A 23,954-nucleotide genomic window follows, 5' to 3' on the forward strand; every position below is an offset into this window, starting at 1 on the left:
GGACGTAGTGAGAGATGTAGTGAGGCGTGCAGAGCAGAAAGGGTTAAATCCCTCCCGTCTCCATGGTGAGGAGTAGCATTCATGTCTGGGAGACACACAGAGACACCTCAGATAAGGCCTCCATTAAGCCCATTATTTTAGAACCATTTCACCACTAATGGACTCCCAGGACTGGTCCCTGTTGGCCTATCTTATCCACATCCAGTGGATCCAGTCCGGACGTTCTGGCAGTGCCTCCCCTCGCTGTGAGCCCCTCCCCCCCCCAACACCGCTGCCATGTGGCACTCCTGAAGGCTGGTGTCGTCAAACTAAGCCCCATGGGGAGACGTTAATTGCCACAGAGTGGTTGCCTTGGAGAGGTTTACAAATATTTATTAAAACTCATCTCCCTCCCTCACCTTGTCTTCCTATTAAGTGTGAAAGAGACTGCAGGTAACGTAAAGGGAGATCATTATAACAGTTTGGATCAAGGCTCTTCTTCCATTTGTCATCATGATGCGCTTATTGCCAGGTTTTCCACAAACTTACTGCCTGGTTTTCCACATGCTTGCAGCATCAGCAGTTTGCTTGTTTGTGTGTTTGGTGTGGAGGGACAGGCAGCAGAGTTAAAAGCCTTTTCAGTTGTAGATGTGGGGAGGACACAGAACACGTGAGATCAGGAGGAAGGATTATCAAACACACAATTTATTATCAGGTTAATCAGCACGTCCCAGTCTGAAATCAGACGCATTTAGATTTCATCTAAATCCTTACCATTGACATTACTTGTCTGCCTTTTGTTTTACAAAAATGTACAAACAGGTAACTTCACTTTACAACCAACACATACGGTAGAAGTACTAACTACATTCCTAGTACCATGCACTTAAAGTGAACCAGTTTTGGAATATAAAACTGTAAATATTTTGTACATGATATGAGACAGATGGTTGTATTTCAGTTGGTTGGTGTAAGTTTGACAATCATAAAGCAGCATTGACAGTGTTCATGTGATCCATCATGTGATCCATCATGTGATCCATCATGTGATCCATCATGTGATCCATCATGTGATCCATCATGTGATCCATCATGTGATCCATCATGTGATCCATCATGTGATCCATCATGTGATCCATCATGTGATCCATCATGTGATCCATCATGTGATCCATCATGTGATCCATCATGTGATCCATCATGTGATCCATCATGTGATCCATCATGTGATCCATCATGTGATCCATCATGTGATCCATCATGTGATCCATCATGTGATCCATCATGTGATCCATCATGTGATCCATCATGTGATCCATCATGTGATCCATCATGTGATCCATCATGTGATCCATCATGTGATCCATCATGTGATCCATCATGTGATCCATCATGTGATCCATCATGTGATCCATCATGTGATCCATCATGTGATCCATCATGTGATCCATCATGTGATCCATCATGTGATCCATCATGTGATCCATCATGTGATCCATCATGTGATCCATCATGTGATCCATCATGTGATCCATGTTCTCACTGTAACAGGTCTCAGGTCAGCACACAGGAGGGTTGGTGTTTTAGATGAAGATCGAGACACTTTGTACTTTCATACAGTATTTCCAATATAACACTACAGTGCACCAACATTCATCACCCTCTAACATCCTCGCTTCAAAGACAGAGTTCAAGTTTTACAGCATCTTAGAAAAATAATTGTTTCTGTATTTACAGGAACAATAATGATTAAACACACACTGCCAGCCTGGTTCCAGTCTTCTTTACTGGACCTAACCCTAACCCTAGCTAACAGTGACTGACAGGAACGGTAATTGTTGTGGATGGAGGAAGACTAGGAATCGCTATTCTTTTTCCTTTGGGGCTAAAATAAGATGATTTTGACTGACAGATGACATTATACTATGTGATGTGGTTTAATGTTCATGTTTTGTTATATTATGTTAGAATACCAAATATGAATTTTACCTTTTTAGTATGTTTTCATTTATCTACAGATGCCACAACGTTTTTTATTTTATTACAATAAAAATAATCTTTAGACCAATCAAGGGAAATAAATCAACATTCACACATAGTGGCACACACAAATAATTAGGCCTATAAATCATTTAACTAGATTGTTACTGTAAAAAACACCTTCATATGGATGGTATAAGCATGAGCTTCATAACATTGTGATATGATGTGCTTGATACACTGTACCTTAGTATCTCTCATAATGATGCCTCGAAGAAGTCTGAGATACTAAATCAAACGAGAGTTTTGGAGCGGAAAGCATGAACAGTAGCATCTTTCTCCTTAACTTATCCAAGGATCCCCAGTAGACGTGATACTCTCAAAGTAAACTGTACCAATCATAGTCTGAGAAGATGCATCTCTCCACCCACTCCTGCAACAGAGAGATGAGGGGTGATTGTCTCTGGTGTCACAGCATCTCCGTGTCACCACGGACATCTGGTGTCCAGGCCATTGTCTTACACTGGCATTAATATGAACGCTTTTGATTTTAACATCATCCGAAGTCCTGGACGCGGTCCTAGACGCGGTCCTAGACGCGGTCCTGGACGCGGCCCTGGACGCGGCCCTGGACGCGGTCCTGGACGCGGTCCTGGACGCAGTCCTGATACTGGAGGTCCTTGTGATGTGCTCTCGTCTGATATGAAGCTGGGACGTGCAGCACAGTGTTTCAGGGAGGGTCATGGAGCATCTCCTGGCAGAGTGGGACAACACCTTATGTACAAAGTACCAGGTAGATTAGAGCTTTGGACAGCATAGTGTGAGGAACTTTCCTACCCCTCCCCACAGAAACTCCCCCACCCAGCCCTGCAGCCGAGCACAAGTCTGGACAGTTGGGGGTGGAGGGGATGGGGGTGGAGGGGGTGAAGGGGGGTTGAGGTGCAGGGGCAGAGCCTTCAGATGTTCAGGGTCATGTTGCGGAGCAGCCACTGCTGGGAGCGAGAGCTGGAGCAGTCCCTCAGGGTGGGAATCTGCTTGTCTTCCTCCGAAGGCATGTCCAGACACTGGTTACTGTTCACGTGCAGCAAGGTCAACCGCTGTGAGACACACACACAGAGAGACCACACACACACACACACAGACCAAACACACATACATTTGTGAGCTTATAGCCATGAGGTAAGCTAGGTCATGGCTTCTGCTCTAGTTGTCAGAGATGGTGGAAGTGTGGTTCAGAAGACATCTCCCACCACCAGCCCCCTCTGGTGATGACTGTCCTGTTACATCTCCCACCACCAGCCCCCTCTGGTGATGACTGTCCTGTTACTCCCAGGATATGTTGCACAGTTCCAGCAGAATCACACCGCCCATCTGAGGGGAAATGTGAAGCTAAAGCTAATTGTGTTTAATCTAGGCTCATTAGTCAAATGGACTTCTAATTCTGACAGGTTTAAGAAACTAAATTATTTTGTCTGTAACGAAGGTTGGCGCTTTGTAACTAAGGACAAATTGAAGTAAGGAATTTTGCTGATGACAGTCATGGCACTAATAACTGACATTTTTATGAAGCAGTTAAGGCTAATGGTTGTGCAACAATAGCTGATGTGTTGATATTCAAGTCCAAAGAGGAGACAGCACACAGGAGAGAACAGTGAGAGTGACAAAGAAGGAGAGAATGGGAGGGAGGAAAAGGAATGGAGAGCAAACAAGAGAGAGAGAGAATGAGAGAACAAGAAAGGGCTTAAAAGGTCTTAACCATTTATGGCCTCTCTCCCTGTGGTAATGCACTTCTGCCATTTTGTTTCTCCGTAACTGTAGCCACTCAGGGAAGAACAGCCAGAGATACATTCCAGCTAGTACCCAATGACAAAGTCCCATTGTCTTATCATGAACATAAAAATAACCTCTTCAGTCACAAGAAATAAAACAATACACAAGAGTCCTAAACTCAGGCCCTGAGTGGGTGTAAGCTGTCCCGTGAGTAGAGTCAGCTGTAGAGCTGGTAGTCATGGAGACGCACAGCTGCTGTGTTGACAGGTGCACATACAGCCCACTGCTACAAGTTTAAGCCGCACAGTACCTGCACACGGTACCTCCACACACCTCTACCCTGGACCTCCACACGCCTCTACCCTGGACCTCCACATGCCTCTACCCTGGACCTCAACACGCCTCTACCCTGGACCTCCACACGCCTCTACCCTGGACCTCCACACGCCTCTAGCCTGGACCTCCACACGCCTCTACCCTAGACTGTTGTGGATTAATATCTTGTTCAATTTGTAGTCAAATTCTAAGTTCAAGTTCACTGTCTCCTGGCTCTTCTGATGAAATAACACAGAGTTCTTAGCAGTTTCAAACACATACAAGCTTTAATTACAGATTAAAGCAGCGGGACATGGCTTCAGTCCTGTGGCCACTCTCTCTCCCAAGTTGTGTCTTTTATTCACTTAGTTATTCCAACCCCCTCCTTTGCAAACCTATCACACATCATTCCACATTCCTGAAATCATCATTGGTCTTATTGTTGGTTGTAAATTATATGCCCTGGGTTTCCCATTGGATCTTATTCTAGAAATGACAAGTACATTCACATTTCTAGAACTCCAGATTTCCATTCTAGAACTCCAATTTTACCTACTACACCTTTGTTTGTCACGGCCTTCTCTCATTGAGTTCACTCAAAGTTTTGTCACCTGCAACTAGTCTCAGAAAACCTACTACTGGGCCTAGTGGTGAAATACCCTAACCCTTGCCATCTAACTAGACAACATTCACAATCAGGGTGAACACTCAAATGATCTAAAACTACAGACCATAGCATTACACACATAGATATATATAAAGGGTAGATGTCTCGTCCGCGTTGCCGGACAACGGAGTCGAACGTCCGCACATGGCGCCCATCTTGCTACAGTCAACTCGCTCACCCATAACATTGTGTTGATGCTACATGTACTTTCTAAATGACCATAACTTGCTCAATTTTCAACCGATTTTGAAATGGTCTGGTTTGTTATCAACGTCAGAGATATGTTGTTATGCCACTGCATACTTATGAATAATTATGTAAAAAAAAAAAAAAAAAAGAATAGAAGTATGCCGTGGCATAACGACATCTTTGACGTTGATAAAAAATCAAACCGTTTCAAAATCAGTTGAAAATTGAGCAAGTTATGGTCATGGTAACTTTAACTCACGACGACCGCTGCAGTTGGTCGCCTCGATACACAACAAACTTTGTCAAACCGATTACATAAAGATGTGTTTTATGGCAAAAAATACCATAATTAATATACCTGTATATTCTTGTGTTTAACTTTACTTGAGCTTGATGAAGTGTTAGCTGCAAATACGTGTATATTTGGACGGCTGGCATTTTTTGCCCTCCCCGGAGACAGAGGTAACGTTTAATGGCACAAATCCACAATCTCCTGCTCTCTGGGTTTTCTTTATCGGACAAAATTCTAAAGAAACACAGCCCAGGCTTGTTTCCTCTTCAATTACTGCATCCGATAGAACGACAAATATCCGGCATTTTGGCAACACAAAAGCAACACACTCAAAGCAAATGTATGACTTTATAATGGTTGCCGGGCAGCGGAAAGCCTTTTTTGCCCTCCAGGGGGGCGTGCCACTTGGAACGTGACGTCACGTGAAAACTATGAATAGAACTCCGAACAATGCTTATCTAACTAAGCTAATGCCCTTAACTTCGTAGCTTTTCAGCTTGCCGCGGGGCATTCTGGGTACCAAGAGCATTGTCGCTACAATACCAAGCAATGGACGATGTGTAACTCACTTGGGTTGTGGATAGTATGTCCAGAAATAAAGCCAAGTCACTCATTTAGTGGCAAATTCCATTGTTATGTATACAAAATTATTTTAGATATAGTATACATTTAGCTAGCTTGCAAATCCTGAGGATTGCCTACCAAAATTGAATTAGCCAATGTCGTTAGCGATGCTAGCTAACGTTAGTTTGCTAGCTGAATATAACATTTTACTGGGTCTTGCAGCTGTTTGATTTACTGAATTTATGTTCAATTAGCCATTTGCCTACTTTAGCAAGTAACTGTATTTCCAACCGCTGATAATGTAACTGAGACGACACAGTAAATAATTCCTCTTAAGTAATAAGCCCCCGTTCAAGTGTTCAGCATCAAATTAGCTGCACAGTATGTAAAGATCTTGGGGCGAAGCCACTTTTTTGTTCTAAAACCGGGCTATAAGCCGCTTCAAAATAAGCCGTACAACCACAAGAAAACTGTAAAATCTGGGTACAAGCCGCGGCCTTATTTCTGAAAAATACGGTAGTCTGGCTCCTTCATGATTTATGTGAGAGAAACACTACTCCATCTGGGGCTCTTGCTTTGTACGCAGCTAAAATTTGGGTGGGCCCACCAGGTTTTATGAGAAGTTGGCATCCCTGACTGAGTAAATTCTTAGTCCATCTTGTGTGGATTTCCTAATATACATCTCTAAGTTTCATAAAATAACAATGTGTAATAATACATGATAATATACGTAATAATAATGATATAGAAAGTTGTTTTAGCAATACTCTATATCACACATTAACTGATGACCCAACATTTCTTCCTCAAGACCTCCACACGCCTCTTTCCTAAACTAACTTAATACATTTACATTTTTACATTTAGTTATTTAGCAGACGCTCTTATCCAAAGCGACTTACAGTAAGTACAGGGACATTCCCCCTGAGGCAAGTAGGGTGAAGTGCCTTGCCCAAGGACACAACGTCAGTTGGCATGACCGGGAATCGAACTGGCAACCTTCAGATTACTAGTCCGCTTCCCTAACCGCTCAGCCACCTGACTCCCAATAACACCAACGAGAATCACTGAAGCAATTAAAGTCCAGAGTGTGTCCCCCAGAGCAGGTGTGTGTGTCTGGCTGGCAGACAGGCGTCTGGATGCACTGTGTACGGTATGAATGTTCTTTGTTTAGGGGTTCTGAGGTAATCCTTAATCAAAACATGATGTGTTTGTTTGTTGACGGAGGATTTTCTGTTTAATGAGCACACACTGAAACAGCGGCCATGTTTGATTTGGATGCTTGTCTCACTACAATTAGAAGCAGAGCCACTTCAGTCTGCCTGGATACAAGCAGGGAACAGGTCACACACGCACAAACAAGGGAACATTCAAATATATATGTGTGTGTGTGTATTCACACACACACACACACACACACACACGAGGTAGATTATCATTCACATACACACACTTGAGGTAGGTCAAACTCTAAACCCACAAAGATGTGTCAGGGCAGTCCGGCAGGGCACACATGTACCACCCTACTTCACTGGTACAAAAACATTATAGCATGAACATACAGAGGAGAGAGAAGAGAGAGATATAGAAGAGAGGAAGAGCACCTACAGAGAGAGGGGAGAGAAAAAAGAGATCGAAAAGAGAGACAGAGGAGAGGAAAGAGAGAAGAGAGAATGTACAACAGAGGAGAAAGGGAGGAGAAAAAGGAGAGAGAGAGAAAAGGGAGATATATATTTATATAAATATTTTATTTCATGAAACATATAGTGAGGTGGGGGCTGTGTCCCTGGATGATAATTATTTCCTGGCTCTTGGAGTGGAACCCTCCTGAGGCTGCACTCAGGGCCAGGGGGCTCTGTGTGTACACAGCTGAGACAGGCTAATTAAATGAGGCTGCTTTCTAAGAAGGGCCGGGGTGAGACGTGGCAGTGGGCAGAGCTCTGGACATGCTGACAGGAGCAGGTCCTCGCCACGCTTGGAGACAAGAGTCGTTGTCTTGGCGGCACAGGATATATAAACACCACAGCAGCGTGCCTCACGCCTCGCTGCCAGAAGCCAGAGAGACAGGCACGGCAGAGGGATTTAGACACAGTTCCTTTTGATGTTCAGTGGAAGTGTTGGGAGGTGTGTGAAGAATGAGACTGGGCGAGCTGAAAATCAGGCCATCTGACAGCAGGCTTCACCAGCAACCCTGCACCCTCCACACACACCAGCAACCCTGCACCCTCCACACACACCAGCAACCCTGCACCCTCCACACACACCAGCAACCCTGCACCCTCCACACACAACAGCAACCCTGCACCCTCCACACACACCAGCAACCCTGCACCCTCCACACACAACAGCAACCCTGCACCCTCCACACACACCAGCAACCCTGCATTAACCAGGAAATAGCCGCTGCCTCTTTACCCAGACAGCTTCAGCAGAAACCTTGAACACACAACACTCCTTCACTTTCTCTACGCAAACAGACTTCAACACAGCCCCAAACAGGAACAATTGTGTTGTTTTTTGAGAGACTGTTTATCTGATATGGACAACATTCATGTGCACTCAGTATAAAACAAACTCTTAGGTTCTTTAAGTCCACGCACCAGGTGAAATGAATATGAGGCTGTGATTCAGTGTTTAGACAATGGATATGGTGCATGCCGCTCACAGCTGCTGCAAGGCCAGAGGAGAAGGGGTTCGAATGAAGTGCCCCTTTCCCTGAGAGGCCAAGGCCATGAAAGCTACTCTCACAATGAAGGATCACTTCAAAAGAACTTGTAAACAAAGGCGAGCCCATTTCAATCTGCCAGGCGCATAGATAATCAGCTAAAAATAAACATCTCCTCCACATCTCTCATTCAAACAGCGCCCACGGTTGAAGGGGGGTGGAGACAGGCAGCAAAATTTCTCCATCAAAATAAAATATTTATGGAGGAAAATAAATGTCAAATGAGATCTAATTTGGTGAGGAGCCTGGCGAACAGTCTGTCAGACTGCAGCCTGTATATAGCAGCATCTTTAGCTGTCACACCCGGACCTGCCTCCCTGTGTGTATGCCTTCATGTCAAAAGGTCAGCGGTAATAGCTCTTAAATGCCTAGTGAACCAGTTGTGACACAGAGCAAGCTCACTAGCAGCACAGGGAGGTCTAACCCTAACCACTCAACACTAGCAGCACAGGGAGGTCTAACCCTAACCACTCAACACTAGCAGCACAGGGAGGTCTAACCCTAACCACTCAACACTAGCAGCACAGGGAGGTCTAACCCTAACCCTAACCACTCAACACTAGCAGCACAGGGAGGTCTAACCCTAACCCTAACCACTCAACACTAGCAGCACAGGGAGGTCTAACCCTAACCACTCAACACTAGCAGCACAGGGAGGTCTAACCCTAACCCTAACCACTCAACACTAGCAGCACAGGGAGGTCTAACCCTAACCACTCAACACTAGCAGCACAGGGAGGTCTAACCCTAACCACTCAACACTAGCAGCACAGGGAGGTCTAACCCTAACCACTCAACACTAGCAGCACAGGGAGGTCTAACCCTAACCACTCAACACTAGCAGCACAGGGAGGTCTAACCCTAACCCTAACCACTCAACACTAGCAGCACAGGGAGGTCTAACCCTAACCCTAACCACTCAACACTAGCAGCACAGGGAGGTCTAACCCTAACCACTCAACACTAGCAGCACATGGAGGTCTAACCCTAACCACTCAACACTAGCAGCACAGGGAGGTCTAACCCTAACCACTCAACACTAGCAGCACATGGAGGTCTAACCCTAACCCTAACCACTCAACACTAGCAGCACAGGGAGGTCTAACCCTAACCACTCAACACTAGCAGCACAGGGAGGTCTAACCCTAACCACTCAACACTAGCAGCACATGGAGGTCTAACCCTAACCACTCAACACTAGCAGCACAGGGAGGTCTAACCCTAACCACTCAACACTAGCAGCACAGGGAGGTCTAACCCTAACCACTCAACACTAGCAGCACAGGGAGGTCTAACCCTAACCACTCAACACTAGCAGCACATGGAGGTCTAACCCTAACCACTCAACACTAGCAGCACAGGGAGGTCTAACCCTAACCACTCAACACTAGCAGCACATGGAGGTCTAACCCTAACCCTAACCACTCAACACTAGCAGCACAGGGAGGTCTAACCCTAACCACTCAACACTAGCAGCACAGGGAGGTCTAACCCTAACCACTCAACACTAGCAGCACATGGAGGTCTAACCCTAACCACTCAACACTAGCAGCACAGGGAGGTCTAACCCTAACCACTCAACACTAGCAGCACAGGGAGGTCTAACCCTAACCACTCAACACTAGCAGCACAGGGAGGTCTAACCCTAACCACTCAACACTAGCAGCACAGGGAGGTCTAACCCTAACCACTCAACACTAGCAGCACAGGGAGGTCTAACCCTAACCACTCAACACTAGCAGCACATGGAGGTCTAACCCTAACCACTCAACACTAGCAGCACAGGGAGGTCTAACCCTAACCACTCAACACTAGCAGCACAGGGAGGTCTAACCCTAACCACTCAACACTAGCAGCACAGGGAGGTCTAACCCTAACCACTCAACACTAGCAGCACAGGGAGGTCTAACCCTAACCACTCAACACTAGCAGCACAGGGAGGTCTAACCCTAACCACTCAACACTAGCAGCACAGGGAGGTCTAACCCTAACCACTCAACACTAGCAGCACAGGGAGGTCTAACCCTAACCCTAACCACTCAACACTAGCAGTACAGGGAGGTCTAACCCCAACCCTAACCACTCAACACTAGCAGCACAGGGAGGTCTAACCCTAACCACTCAACACTAGCAGCACAGGGAGGTCTAACCCTAACCCTAACCACTCAACACTAGCAGCACAGGGAGGTCTAACCCTAACCACTCAACACTAGCAGCACAGGGAGGTCTAACCCTAACCCTAACCACTCAACACTAGCAGTACAGGGAGGTCTAACCCTAACCACTCAACACTAGCAGTACAGGGAGGTCTAACCCTAACCACTCAACACTAGCAGCACAGGGAGGTCTAACCCTAACCACTCAACACTAGCAGCACAGGGAGGTCTAACCCTAACCACTCAACACTAGCAGCACATGGAGGTCTAACCCTAACCACTCAACACTAGCAGCACAGGGAGGTCTAACCCTAACCACTCAACACTAGCAGCACAGGGAGGTCTAACCCTAACCACTCAACACTAGCAGCACAGGGAGGTCTAACCCTAACCCTAACCACTCAACACTAGCAGCACATGGAGGTCTAACCCTAACCACTCAACAGCAGTACAAGCTTGTGTTCTTCTTGGGAATTCTACACAGTATTATTCATTAAACCACCAGACAGTACTCCATCACTACACAGTACTATTCATTACACACTACACGATACTCCATCACTACACAGTATTATTCACTACACAATACTCCGTCACTACACGTTGTTTTCTCTCTTGAACAGAGATCTTATTGGGATTTTTATTTTTGTTTGAATTGTTTATCACTTGTATTATTGTTTTTATTGATTTTATGTAAAGCACCTTGAGCTACAATTCTTGTATGAAATGTGCTATATAAATAAAGTCTTACTTACTTACACGATATTATTCACTACACAATACCCCATCACTACACAGTATTATTCAATACACAATTCTCCATCACTACACAGTATTATTAAATACACAATTCTCCATCACTACACAGTACTCCATCACTACACAGTATTATTCATTAAACCACCAGACAATTATCCATCACTACACAATACTCGATAAATACACAGAATTATTAATTACACCACCAGACAATACTCCATAACTATGCAATACCTCCATCGCTGCACTCCATCATACACCAGTACATTAGGCTACAAAGTCCTTGCTGTACTGACCTGCTCCATTCCAGGCCCAAGGAACCAGGACCAGCACCCCTATAGAAAGTAGTCTGTGGGGCTGTAGTAGAGGCGTCTAAAGACCTCCAGGCGTGTGTAGTTGCGCAGGACCCAGGCTTGCAGGGGGCTTTCGTTACAGGACTCCACCGTGGGGCCGTAGCTGCCATCCTCCAGCCGGCTGATGGTCAGACACGACTGGGTGATGATGTGGAGGAAAGTATGCTTCTGCACGGCAGTGGAGGAGACAGAGAGAGAAAGAGATGTTGGTGTGAGGGAGGGATGGAGATGTTGGTGTGAAGGTGGGAGATGGATGGATGGAGATGTTGGTGTGAGGGTGGGAGATGGATGGATGGAGATGTTGGTGTAAGGGTGGGAGATGGGTGGGTGGAGATGTTGGTGTAAGGGTGGGAGATGGAGGGATGTAGATGTTGGTGTGAGGGTGGGAGATGGATGGATGGAGATGTTGGTGTAAGGGTGGGAGATGGAGGGATGGAGATGTTGGTGTGAGGGTGGGAGATGGATGGATGGAGATGTTGGTGTGAGGGTGGGAGATGGAGGGATGGAGATGTTGTTGTGAGGGTGGGAGAAAGGAAGATGTTGGTGTGAGGGTGAGAGAGATGGAGATAGATAGAGGGATAGATAGAGGGATATTGGGAGAGATGGTACAGTAGCAGATGGAGTACTCTACCTGGAACACTACACATCACTTTGGCCTCTCACAATTAAAAAATCATTCACCACATTGGTTTGATTCACCCGTTCTAAAATGACTCTCTATTCAACCAGAGAATGAATCCTCCTGCTGATTTTAGGGTGGTGCTGCTGATGTTCGGGTGAGCTTTGCAGGAAGGATGACTCCGCAATCCTGCAGTGTTTTGATTGGATGAAAGTAGCGATGGGTTGGAGGAAGGCTGACAGACATGAGTAGCAGAGCAGGAGAAGTGGAGAAGAATAGGACTGAAGCCATCCATACATTAGCAGGACAATCCGTTCGTGAATGGTGCTTCTAAAAGCAGCCTCTTACTGACAGCCCTGAGCCTCCTCATGCTGAGGCTGTCAGGGACACGTCTCCACTCATGAATTATTCAAATCCTCATGACATGAACCCAGAGTAGAAAGTGTGATACCTGGAAATCTCCCAGAGGTTTTTGTGGAGCTACACCTGAGAGAGCCTCAGGGCTTTTCTGAGCTGACAACACACACACACCACACACACAGACCACACACACAGACCACACACACATACACACACACACACAGCAGGATGTCAGAACATGGACTGCCGACCCTGTTCGGTGTACGAGCGCTGATGTTGCTGTAACGGGTTGCTCTGAGTTACACAACACTGTACCTTGCCCTCTGTACAGGAAGGGTGTGGTTTCCCGTCTGTTTTCTGAGCCTTTTGACAGAGTGAAGCTCCAAGACAAGAGATCGCTGACATACAGCCACTTCCCCCAGAACCACTTGCTAAACCAATTCAATTTCAAGACCTTATCTGGTCTGGTAGGAAATCTGACCTAGGGGTTGGTCTGCTATGGACCTGAGAGGGTTAATGTTACATAATACAGGACAATGACTAACTAGTCTACGGAGTATGTTCGAAAGCACATGAAGAAACAAGTTTCACTAACGGCAGTAGACACACAGGAACAGAGGGAGGGGAGAGACTGGGCTCACAGTCACTAAGCCACACATAGTATGACGTAACACTACACACCAAACACAAGACTCATACGTGGTCTAAGACATGTTCAGGATCACCTGCTTCAAGAGTTCTTACCTCAAAATCATATTCCCACTTGCCAACATACTACATGAGAGGAGAGAATATTTACTATGATAAATGATCTGGGATTTTCTGCTGCAGGGTACAGTACAGTCCTTCTTCTGAGCAGTGTGCAATACGTAAACAAGACCTATCTCTGACATACAGCGCCATCTGGTGGGCTAAACCAATCACATCATTTCTGCAGACAGCTCCACCAATGGGTGTGCCACCCTGCACACCCCTCACAGTGGATCATTATCACATCAGCATAACGTTTAGTACTCTCACCTTGATGGGGCTGTGGATAAGCTATACAGGCTCAGTTTACACTTTGAAAGATTCATTTATGTCCAGTAATACATTATTTAACTAAATTTAGCAGGCAATTGTATACAAAGCAATACACAAATAGTGAGTATAGTAAGACATGCCATATGTCAACTTTGCGTTTGTTTGTACTGTAAATTATTGTGATCCAGTATGTGAGCCCAGACCCTGAGTGACAGTGCTGGTTTCTCTTGGGCTGTGGACGTACCTCAGCATCATACTCAAACATCTGGTTGCCCTTCATGTGGTGACACTTCAGCATGACCACTGGTCCGTTTAGGCGGGAAACATCCAGACACAGGTCATCTGTACGGATCTCCTTATCGGCTGTGTAGGAGAACACCTGCAACCCAAACACAGGCTGAACACTGGGCTGGCTGGGGTACCTCAACCACAAAAACAATCCTATTAGTTAGTGGGTGTGCTTGCCACTGACAAACCTATATTCTCTATAATATTCTTATTTATTTTCCCACCCTAACTCATCCCTTTATTTTTGCACTACAGACAATGTCTGTGTCAAAATGTTTGTCTTGGTCACGATTGCGATGCTTGTATTAGATTTTAAGTTCCGTTGCACGGTTTAGGCTTAATTTAAGTTTTTGTGGCAAAAAGTGAAGCTGGCTAACTAGCTAGCCAGTGTCACAAACGTCACAACGTCACAACGTCACAAACCCCTGCGCTCGTTAACTCCTGGGAGATAGGTAGCTACCTAAAACTGCAAGACAACGGCAAAAACGCCACAGGCAAAGGCCAACTATTTGTTCATTTAAAGGCAGGGTAAGCAATGTTGTTGAGAAGCACTTTTAGTCATATTTGCCGAAGTAACTTCACGTCTTGATAGCAACCAATATATCTAAAGGTTTGACGGTAATATGAAATCATTCTGACACCTGTGGGCGTCGCAATACTGTAATAAACACGACCAATCATTGAGGGGTACCCTGACTAGTGATTGGACGGGCTACCTGTCTGTCTACCTACCTGCATGCAGTCTGCGCCTCCACTCAATGTGCGTTACTGTAGTTTTGTGGGAGTGGCTTTGAAGGGAGGGTGTGGGATATTTTGGTTTGAATTGTGTCAAAAAGAAGCTAAAATAGCTAGCGTCCCAAAACTTGCCTACCCTGCCTTTAACATTGTGATAATGTAATGTACAATATTATATACGCTGATATTATTAGTACATCTACTTTCAGAAACAGTCTGCTATTTCAGTGAGGCGTTAGCATCATGACATTAGCCCCTGTTGGACGACACATGCGACAGCGGTTGGTTTTCAATAAACATGCCTCATAAATAAATGTTTGTTTTAGGATTTATTATGACATTACATGTCAACGATTTGTTTGTGAAATCATCATTATATACCTGTACTTTTAAAACAGTGTAGCTCACTGTAACGCTGTACATTTTCAGCACTCTCTTTATCAAAAGTCCCAGATTAGTTTTTCAATGGGTGAAACAATCTGACGACTAACCTGAAAATTCAATGCTACAGCCTAAACTGTATGCCAATCTCTTCACAAAGGTCTCCTCTACAGCTAACATTTTCCAGTTGGGCCTTTTGAGATATGAGCTTACCTTCTCCACATTTCCCTACTTAAAACGCGGATACTCCAGATAGCCGGTCACATGAGCCCTGAGTCTTCAGACAGGTACGTTGTTACTGACAATGATCGCTTCCAGTAAACATGTTATATTAGCCAGTTCTCCCCCCAAATAAAACTTATATCTTATTTATGTTTTTGGGGCATATTTTCAGTTTGCAGATGGTAGTGTTTGAATGGCGATTCCATCTGACATACTGCCAGTGACAACGTTGTTAGATATAGGTTAGGATCATTTTTACACAGGTTTGCCCAATTTCTTCATTTTGATGTAACTGTTTCAACTATGTGAGGCTGCAACATAGCCTATCACCATTCCCTCTTGCAGTACGGGAAATGACAAGAGAACCCTGTTTCATTCTACACTTCAATCTTAGTATTTTGAAGTGGAAATGAGCAGCAACAAATGTATGCTTTTTAATCAATGCCATATTCATAAATGATAAGTATGCATACGTATTTAAAATATACAGAAATATCAGTTGTAAGTTTCAGTAACAAAACGGACACATCAGCAACCGATGCAAGCACACTTCACAATTTCCTCACTCAAATTATTTTCTTCTGTTGAATGCCTGTAGGTAGAGTTCTTACAGTACAGCACTGTGAGGTTTTAGGGATTAGGATTAAGGTTGTTAACCTTAGTCGTGACCCTTACCTGGTTGCCCCCCATCCCGTGGCAGTTGAAGAAACCGACCTTCTCATTCTCCTTCCGCCCCATGTTGTCCACACACTGGTTGGTCTCCACGTTCCTAATCTGGAGGAGAAAGAACAGTTCCAGGTTCCTAATCTGGAGGAGAAAGAACAGTTCCAGGTTCCTAATCTGGAGGAGAAAGAACAGTTCCAGGTTCCTCTGTCTTTCCACCCCTCAAGACACGTCACAAATGAGATTGTTCCTAAACTAAATCGAAGTGCAAACGTCAAACCAGGTGAAGGAAATCACAGCCACCTGCTTGTCGCCCTGTGTCTCCTGCACAGATGTCAGACGTAATGACATCTTTACAATCCAATGAAACAACAAGTCATCTGAACTCATTAGGTTCCATTTCAACAGATCAGCCTGATGATATAACTCTTAATCAGAGGTCTGATTTAAGGATGCAAATTACTGCATAAATGGAAGCTCGTTTGAAGCATACCGGCAAGTAACCCACCCCCAAATTCTTATTTAATTATTTTATAATCCAATGAGCCATTTAATATCGCCCTTGTGTAGTCCTAGACTGGGTCATCTAATATCTGCCTGCTGTAGTCCGAGACTGGGTCATCTCCTGTATGTTGTGAAACAGGATTATTAAGGGAATTATTGGAAGGGAATGGTGCCATTCATAAATGAATGATATAAAGCCTAATGGCTTCAGCAGTTTAAAGTTTGAATCGTGGAGGGAGTCTATCAATTGGTAGGGGGAGAGGGAGGAGAGGGAGGAGGGAAAGGTTGAAAGAGGAGGAGAGGAAGGAAGAAAAGAGTGGAGGGAGAGGAAGAAAAGGTGGAAGACAAGGAAAAGAGGAAAGAGAGAATTAAGAGGAGGGAGAAGGGGAGGGAAAGGAAGGGAGAAAGGAAGAGGTGGAGGAGGGGAGAGAGGAGAGGAGAGGAGAGGAGGGGAGAGAGGCAGAGGTGGAGGAGGGGAGAGAGGCAGAGGTGGAGGAGGGGAGAGAGGCGGAGTGAAGACGAGAGAAAAGAAAATGAGAGAGAGAAGAGGAGAAAGAGAGTAGGGAGACGGGAATAAGAACAAGAGGAAACGAGGGTGCAAGAGTGTGCAGACTGTCCGTGCTGCAGCAAGAGTGTGCAGACTGTCCGTGCTGCAGTAAGAGTGTGCAGACTGTCCGTGCTGCAGCAAGAGTGTGCAGACTGTCCGTGCTGCAGCAAGAGTGTGCAGACTGTCCGTGCTGCGGCAAGAGTGTGCAGACTGTCCGTGCTGCGGCAAGAGTGTGCAGACTGTCCGTGCTGCGGTAAGAGTGTGCAGACTGTCCGTGCTGTGGCAAGAGTGTGCAGACTGTCCGTGCTGCGGCAAGAGTGTGCAGACTGTCCGTGCTGCGGCAAGAGTGTGCAGACTGTCCGTGCTGCGGTAAGAGTGTGCAGACTGTCCGTGCTGCGGTAAGAGTGTGCAGACTGTCCGTGCTGCGGTAAGAGTGTGCAGACTGTCCGTGCTGCAGTAAGAGTGTGCAGACTGTCCGTGCTGCAGCAAGAGTGTGCAGACTGTCCGTGCTGCAGTAAAAGAAACAGCTCTTTGCTGCAGTACATTCAGGCTGTACAAATCCTGGAGCCTCAGCAGAATTGGACTGGGGGATTACACCCTCATCTCAGGCCCAGTTCCCAGGGCCTCTCACACTGCAATAGATGGCTTTTATTCCTCATCCAGAGGACATCATATTATTGTGAAGAGGGCAGTGGCTTCTGTCAGACAAGAACTAACCTCACTTGATATCTGTACATTGACACAATAGTGTTCAACTCAGATTTCAGGCAAAGCTAGTCTCTGTGGGCATTAAATCCCTGTAAAAAATCTCCCTCTCTTTTGCCAGTCAGAAAGCCGTTGAAATTGTGATTTAGTTGTGAATGAAGTATGTTTGTGTGTGTGTGTGTGTATCTAGGAAGAGAGGGTGTCATACTTCACCCAGTGAGTAGTATCTGCGTGGGATCTGGGAGTCAGGGTAGATGTGCTCCAGGTACCAGGAGAAGGGCCGGCACTTTAGTGCCTCCCGGAGGGCCTTCCGAGAAGACACGTCACCGTAGTCCACCCTCACCACACCTGTAGGGGGCGACAAAGATGCCTGTTACTCTGCACTGGATGAACGGCTTCATACATGAGTGTATGAGTTCACAGATGAGGACAGTAACCATGGCAACACTGGTCATAATTCTTTTCCTGGTCTGAGTCCAATTGGACATTAGTTTGAGATGTTCTCTGGTTATTTTCTCTATTCCCCTTCAGTCTTATTGGGGCGTCCTCTAACTCTACCCCAGCGCCCCCTCAATCAAACCCTGGGAGGAAGAGCTCTGCACCACGCAGAATGACCACTAGAGGGACCCTCCACATCAGTATGCAGTAATTAAGTCATACCATAAGCAATGCCCTTCTTCAATGCTAAGGGATTTCAAAATAACTTTTAGATTGAAACTTTGCAGAGGTGCAAAGCTTGAAATATCATTCGAACTCAGCATATCACAATTATTGATTTTCCACTTCATCATATTTCACTTTTATTGAATGATAAGACGCCAGACCCCAACTACGAGGCAGTAACTGTGCATGCTTTTGTCACAAACACTGAACAGATGTTTCAGTAATGTTTCCATTTCATAAACAACATCACTCATCTCCTTAGTGTCTCTGCAGACATGCGTCATAGATGCGCACAAATCAAATAATCAAGGGTGTGGTGATGATGAGTGGATGACCCGATGTCCATGTTTCAAGGCTACAGTAGGAGATAAGTGCCGTCCTTTCCTGTTAGACTCCAGGCTGGTCATGCAAAATTCTGTGCTTGTCAGCCAGATCAAACATGCGCTAGAAACACTGGGGAAGAGGCCTCTGCTGAGACACAACCAACACCTGCAACTGGATTCATTATCACAAGCTGTCAAACATGAGGGACGCTCTGCCCCCCCCCCCTCTCTCTCTCTCTAAAGGTGAAAGCCGCTCAACTGAACAGCCCTTTGCAGGCAGAGCTGCCAGTGGAGGATCAGCTCTGGTTCAGTCCAGGCTAGGTTTCTCCATCCTCCTCTCTCCCCCCGGCCCTGCCCTGCCCTGGGGGGCTGGAGGAGCATCGCTGAGGCTGGATGTGTCCTCCTGTTCTCCTGCTGGATCCTGGGGGAGCAGACTTGGACTGATCCAACACGCTGGAAGCTCTGCTGTCTGTGCTGGGGCCGGGGGCTTTCAGGAGGTGTGTACCGGTCCGGGAAAGCTACCAGTCTGCCTCCATAGTCTAGATTAGGCAGATTATACTGGATCCCTTACAGGGTGTCAGACATGAACACTCACTCGATAGCACAGGGGTACGTTCCTCTGAACGGTAATCCCATTACTTAATTCCTGTGACATTGCTGGCAGATGGACGGTGGATTCTCTGTGTTGTGTGTTTGTTTGTCGGGTTGTAGAGAGCAGATGGGGTGGAGCATGGGGGGGAAGGGAGGGAGGGAGGGGCAGGGTGGGTACAGTGATTGAGAGAATCCCATCTTCTCAGATGATGTCACAGAATCCATCTCACATGAATATGTGAGCTCAAGTTCAGTGAGTGTGAGAGCCGAACATCTTGAATCATGCGTAGAACAAGATGGCCCTTGAATTAAATATTCAGAGAAAGCGAAAGCGAGAGAGAGGGGGGGGGGGGGAGTGGTGGCTTTTTAAAAGCCTTGGGAGGGGAAAGAATGTACATTCAAGTAGTTTGTTTTGGATTGGAGATGCTTTCTAGTGCCCAGTGAAAACAACACTGGAGAGCGTCTCAAGATACCTGGTGAGATGATGTAGAAGAAGTCTTTGAAGTCATCCATCCACACCTCGGCCAGGCGGCGGTTGTTCTTGTTGATCACCTGCCCCGTGCCTCCTGGGAAGCTGTAGGGCGTGGCCTTGCGGAACACATGACCCACGTGGGAGCAGGTGATAATCTCCAGAGAGCCTCCACACTGCCAGATCTGCATTCAAGACCAGCGGCGTCAACACACACACCGACACGCATGCACACACCCACACACACAGCAACCAACACACACATAGGAACATACACACAGGAACAAAAACACTGCCCAAAAAACACACACAGGAACACACACACACAGGAACTCACACACATTCACATAGATCTCTTGGATGCACACATGAAAACACACACACACACAGGAACACGCAAATACACTCCATCACTTCCCCTCAGTACTTTCTCAGGTCTCTGTTCTTGGTCCCTCACCCTGAAAGACATCTCCAAGTTCTCCCCCCCCCAGATGTCCATCCCTGGGTCGTATGTTCCGATCTCTTCAAAGTAGCTGCGATCGATAGAGAACAGGCCCCCTGCCATGGTGGGGGTTCTGGGAGACAAGAACACATTTCCCTGAATTACTGATGTCCTCCAAAACATAAGTAACTAATGTGCTACCATTTGATTGAGCTAAATTGCTCATTCATCAGCAGCTACTGAGGGTGATTCATAAAAACTTCTGTCTTCCAGCCTCTCCATCTAAAACGCATTAGCCCCACTGAGCTGATGCAATCTCTACGCAAATTCAGGTCATTATTCCCTTCTCTCTTTATTGCTTTGATTCCACAACACAACGCCACTAACACAACAACAGCTAGTTTGAGAAAACAGATGGTTGCTCATGAGAACTGGTTGCTCATGAGAACTGGGATTCATGAGGGCTGTGGTCTCTCTGGGGCTGTGGTCTCTCTGGGGCTGTGGTCTCTCTGGGGCTGTGGTCTCTCTGGGGCTGTGGTCTCTCTGGGGCTGTGGTCTCTCTGGGGCTGTGGTCTCTCTGGGGCTGTGGTCTCTATGAGGCTGTTGTCTCTCTGGGGCTGTGGTCTCTATGAGGCTGTTGTCTCTCTGGGGCTGTGGTCTCTATGAGGCTGTGGTCTCTCTGGGGCTGTGGTCTCTCTGAGGCTGTGGTCTCTCTGGGGCTGTGGTCTCTCTGGGGCTGTGGTCTCTCTGAGGCTGTGGTCTCTCTGGGGCTGTGGTCTCTATGAGGCTGTGGTCTCTATGAGGCTGTGGTCTCTCTGAGGCTGTGGTCTCTATGAGGCTGTGGTCTTTCTGAGGCTGTGGTCTCTATGAGGCTGTGGTCTCTCTGAGGCTGTGGTCTCTATGAGGCTGTGGTCTCTATGAGGCTGTGGTCTCTATGAGGCTGTGGTCTCTCTGGGGCTGTGGTCTCTCTGAGGCTGTGGTCTCTCTGGGGCTGTGGTCTCTCTGGGGCTGTGGTCTCTCTGAGGCTGTGGTCTCTCTGGGGCTGTGGTCTCTCTGGGGCTGTGGTCTCTCTGAGGCTGTGGTCTCTCTGAGGCTGTGGTCTCTCTGGGGCTGTGGTCTCTCTGGGGCTGTGGTCTCTATGAGGCTGTGGTCTCTCTGGGGCTGTGGTCTCTATGAGGCTGTGGTCTCTATGAGGCTGTGGTCTCTCTGGGGCTGTGGTCTCTCTGGGGCTGTGGTCTCTCTGGGGCTGTGGTCTCTCTGAGGCTGTGGTCTCTCTGGGGCTGTGGTCTCTATGAGGCTGTGGTCTCTCTGGGGCTGTGGTCTCTCTGGGGCTGTGGTCTCTCTGGGGCTGTGGTCTCTATGAGGCTGTGGTCTCTCTGGGGCTGTGGTCTCTCTGGGGCTGTGGTCTCAGAGCGCATACTAGCACACAATGAGCACAGCCTACGCCTCACTGGGAACTCAACCGTCAAACTGTGGAATTACTGAAGGGATCTAAATGACTAATGACTTGTTTGAGTTTATTACGAATATATACAAGTGATCAAATATAATTTGATTTGTATAGGCCTTTTTACAAGCAATGTCACAGAGGATGTTACAGACGCCCACAGATCAGCACCTGTGACCATCCTAAAGGAAGACAAGGGGAAAACTCAGAGGATCAGAATCGGAGAAAAGAAAAAGAAGAATGCGGGTCGACCTGTCATGGAAGCCTGTCTCTGTTCTACGAGAGTATTTACTGTATAGCTAGCTCCCAGATGAAACTATGAGAGTATGTACTGTATAGCTAGCTTCCAGATGAGATTATGAGAGTATGTACTGTATAGCTAGCTTCCAGATGAGATTATGAGTGTATGTACAGTATAGCTAGCTCCCAGATGAGATTATGAGAGTATGTACTGTATAGCTAGCTCCCAGATGAAACTATGAGAGTATGTACTGTATAGCTAGCTCCCAGATGAGATTATGAGTGTATGTACAGTATAGCTAGCTCCCAGATGAGATTATGAGAGTATGTACTGTATAGCTAGCTCCCAGATGAAACTATGAGTGTATGTACTGTATAGCTAGCTCCCAGATGAGATTATGAGAGTATGTGCTGTATAGCTAGCTCCCAGATGAGATTATGAGAGTATGTACTGTATAGCTAGCTCCCAGATACAACTATGGCTATAACAGCTGTCTTTATTTGCAGAAAAACAAAACTGCCTCACAGAGCTACGCCAGAGCGCTACAGGGAAGACGACATGTCTATTTCTGTCTTCTAATGAAATGTGTCATTTTTATAGCCATCGCCTTAAGTGAAAAGAGATGCATAGAAAAGTACAGACAGCCATGTTTGAAACTTCTCGGTACAACACACAGATATTTTCAGATGGAATGATAAACTTCTTCTCTGTTTGTGTTTGGTCTGATGAGACTGTTATTTGTCCATACCTGACAGGCACCATATCTCTCTGTACCTAACAGGCAGCATATCTCTCTCTCTCTGTACATGACAGACAGCATATCTCTCTCTGTACCTGACAGGCAGCATATCTCTCTCTGTACATGACAGGCAGCATATCTCTCTCTGTACCTGACAGGCAGCATATCTCTCTCTGTATCTGACAGGCAGCATATCTCTCTCTGTATCTGACAGGCAGCATATCTCTCTCTCTGTACCTGACAGGCAGCATATCTCTCTCTCTGTAACTGACAGGTAGCATATCTCTCTCTGTACCTGACAGGCAGCATATCTCTCTCTCTGTACCTGACAGGCAGCATATATCTCTCTCTATACCTGACAGGCAGCATATCTCTCTCTCTGTAACTGACAGGCAGCATATCTCTCTCTCTGTAACTGACAGCCAGCATATCTCTCTCTGTACCTGACAGGCAGCATATCTCTCTGTACCTGACAGGCAGCATATCTCTCTGTACCTGACAGGCAGCATATCTCTCTGTACCTGACAGGCAGCATATCTCTCTGTACCTGACAGGCAGCATATCTCTCTCTGTACCTGACGGGCAGCATACAGTTAGGTCCATAAATATTTGGACATTGACACAATTTATCATTTTGGCTCTGTATACCACCACAATGGATTTGAAATGAAACAATCAAGATGTGCTTTAAGTGCAGACTTTCAGCTTTAATTTCAGGGTATTTACATCCAAATCAGGTGAACGGTGTAGGAATTACAACACATTTTATTTGTGGCCCCCCCCCTTTTTAAGGGACCAAAAATAATTGGACAAACTAACATAATCATAAATCTAATTGTCACTTTTAATACTTGGTTGCAAATCCTTTGCAGTCAATGACAGCCTGAAGTCTGGAACCCATAGACATCACCAGACGCTGGGTTTCGTCCCTGGTGATGCTCTGCCAGGCCTCTACTGCAACTGTCTTCAGTTCCTGCTTGTTCTTGGGGCATTTTCCCTTCAGTTTTGTCTTTAGCAAGTGAAATGCATGCTCAATTGGATTTAGGTCAGGTGATTGACTTGGCCATTGCAGAACATTCCACTTCTTTGCCTTAAAAAACTCTTTGGTTGCTTTCGCAGTATGCTTCGGGTCATTGTCCATCTGCACTGTGAAGCGCCGTCCTATGAGTTCTGAAGCATTTGGCTGAATCTGAGCAGATAATATTGCCAGAAACACTTCAGAATTCATCCTACTGCTTTTGTC

At 46.2% G+C, this 23,954-nt stretch overlaps 1 protein-coding gene across 3 annotated transcripts in view; it reads right to left on the reverse strand.

The window, feature by feature from the left end:
* Nucleotides 1–1,483: 1,483 nt before the first annotated feature.
* Nucleotides 1,484–23,954, reverse strand: part of galnt13 (UDP-N-acetyl-alpha-D-galactosamine:polypeptide N-acetylgalactosaminyltransferase 13) — a 65,071-nt gene continuing 42,600 nt past the window's right edge. Inside the window, exons 7-14 of one of the 3 annotated variants that reach the window (XM_062458030.1) lie at nucleotides 20,300–20,417; nucleotides 19,847–20,027; nucleotides 18,005–18,144; nucleotides 16,053–16,151; nucleotides 13,996–14,130; nucleotides 13,473–13,502; nucleotides 11,693–11,917; nucleotides 2,921–3,056 (exon numbers count right to left, since the gene is read on the reverse strand). In XM_062458030.1, the coding sequence (XP_062314014.1) occupies nucleotides 11,732–11,917; nucleotides 13,473–13,502; nucleotides 13,996–14,130; nucleotides 16,053–16,151; nucleotides 18,005–18,144; nucleotides 19,847–20,027; nucleotides 20,300–20,417 (889 nt within the window). In that variant the 3' untranslated portion in view covers nucleotides 2,921–3,056; nucleotides 11,693–11,731. Of the gene's footprint in view, nucleotides 3,057–11,692; nucleotides 11,918–13,472; nucleotides 13,503–13,995; nucleotides 14,131–16,052; nucleotides 16,152–18,004; nucleotides 18,145–19,846; nucleotides 20,028–20,299; nucleotides 20,418–23,954 lie in introns of all 3 variants that reach the window. The other 2 variants (XM_062458031.1, XM_062458032.1) reach the window with 2 other exon arrangements.

This window comes from Osmerus eperlanus, chromosome 3 (assembly GCF_963692335.1).
Source record: "Osmerus eperlanus chromosome 3, fOsmEpe2.1, whole genome shotgun sequence".
NCBI classification, from domain to species: domain Eukaryota; kingdom Metazoa; phylum Chordata; class Actinopteri; order Osmeriformes; family Osmeridae; genus Osmerus; species Osmerus eperlanus.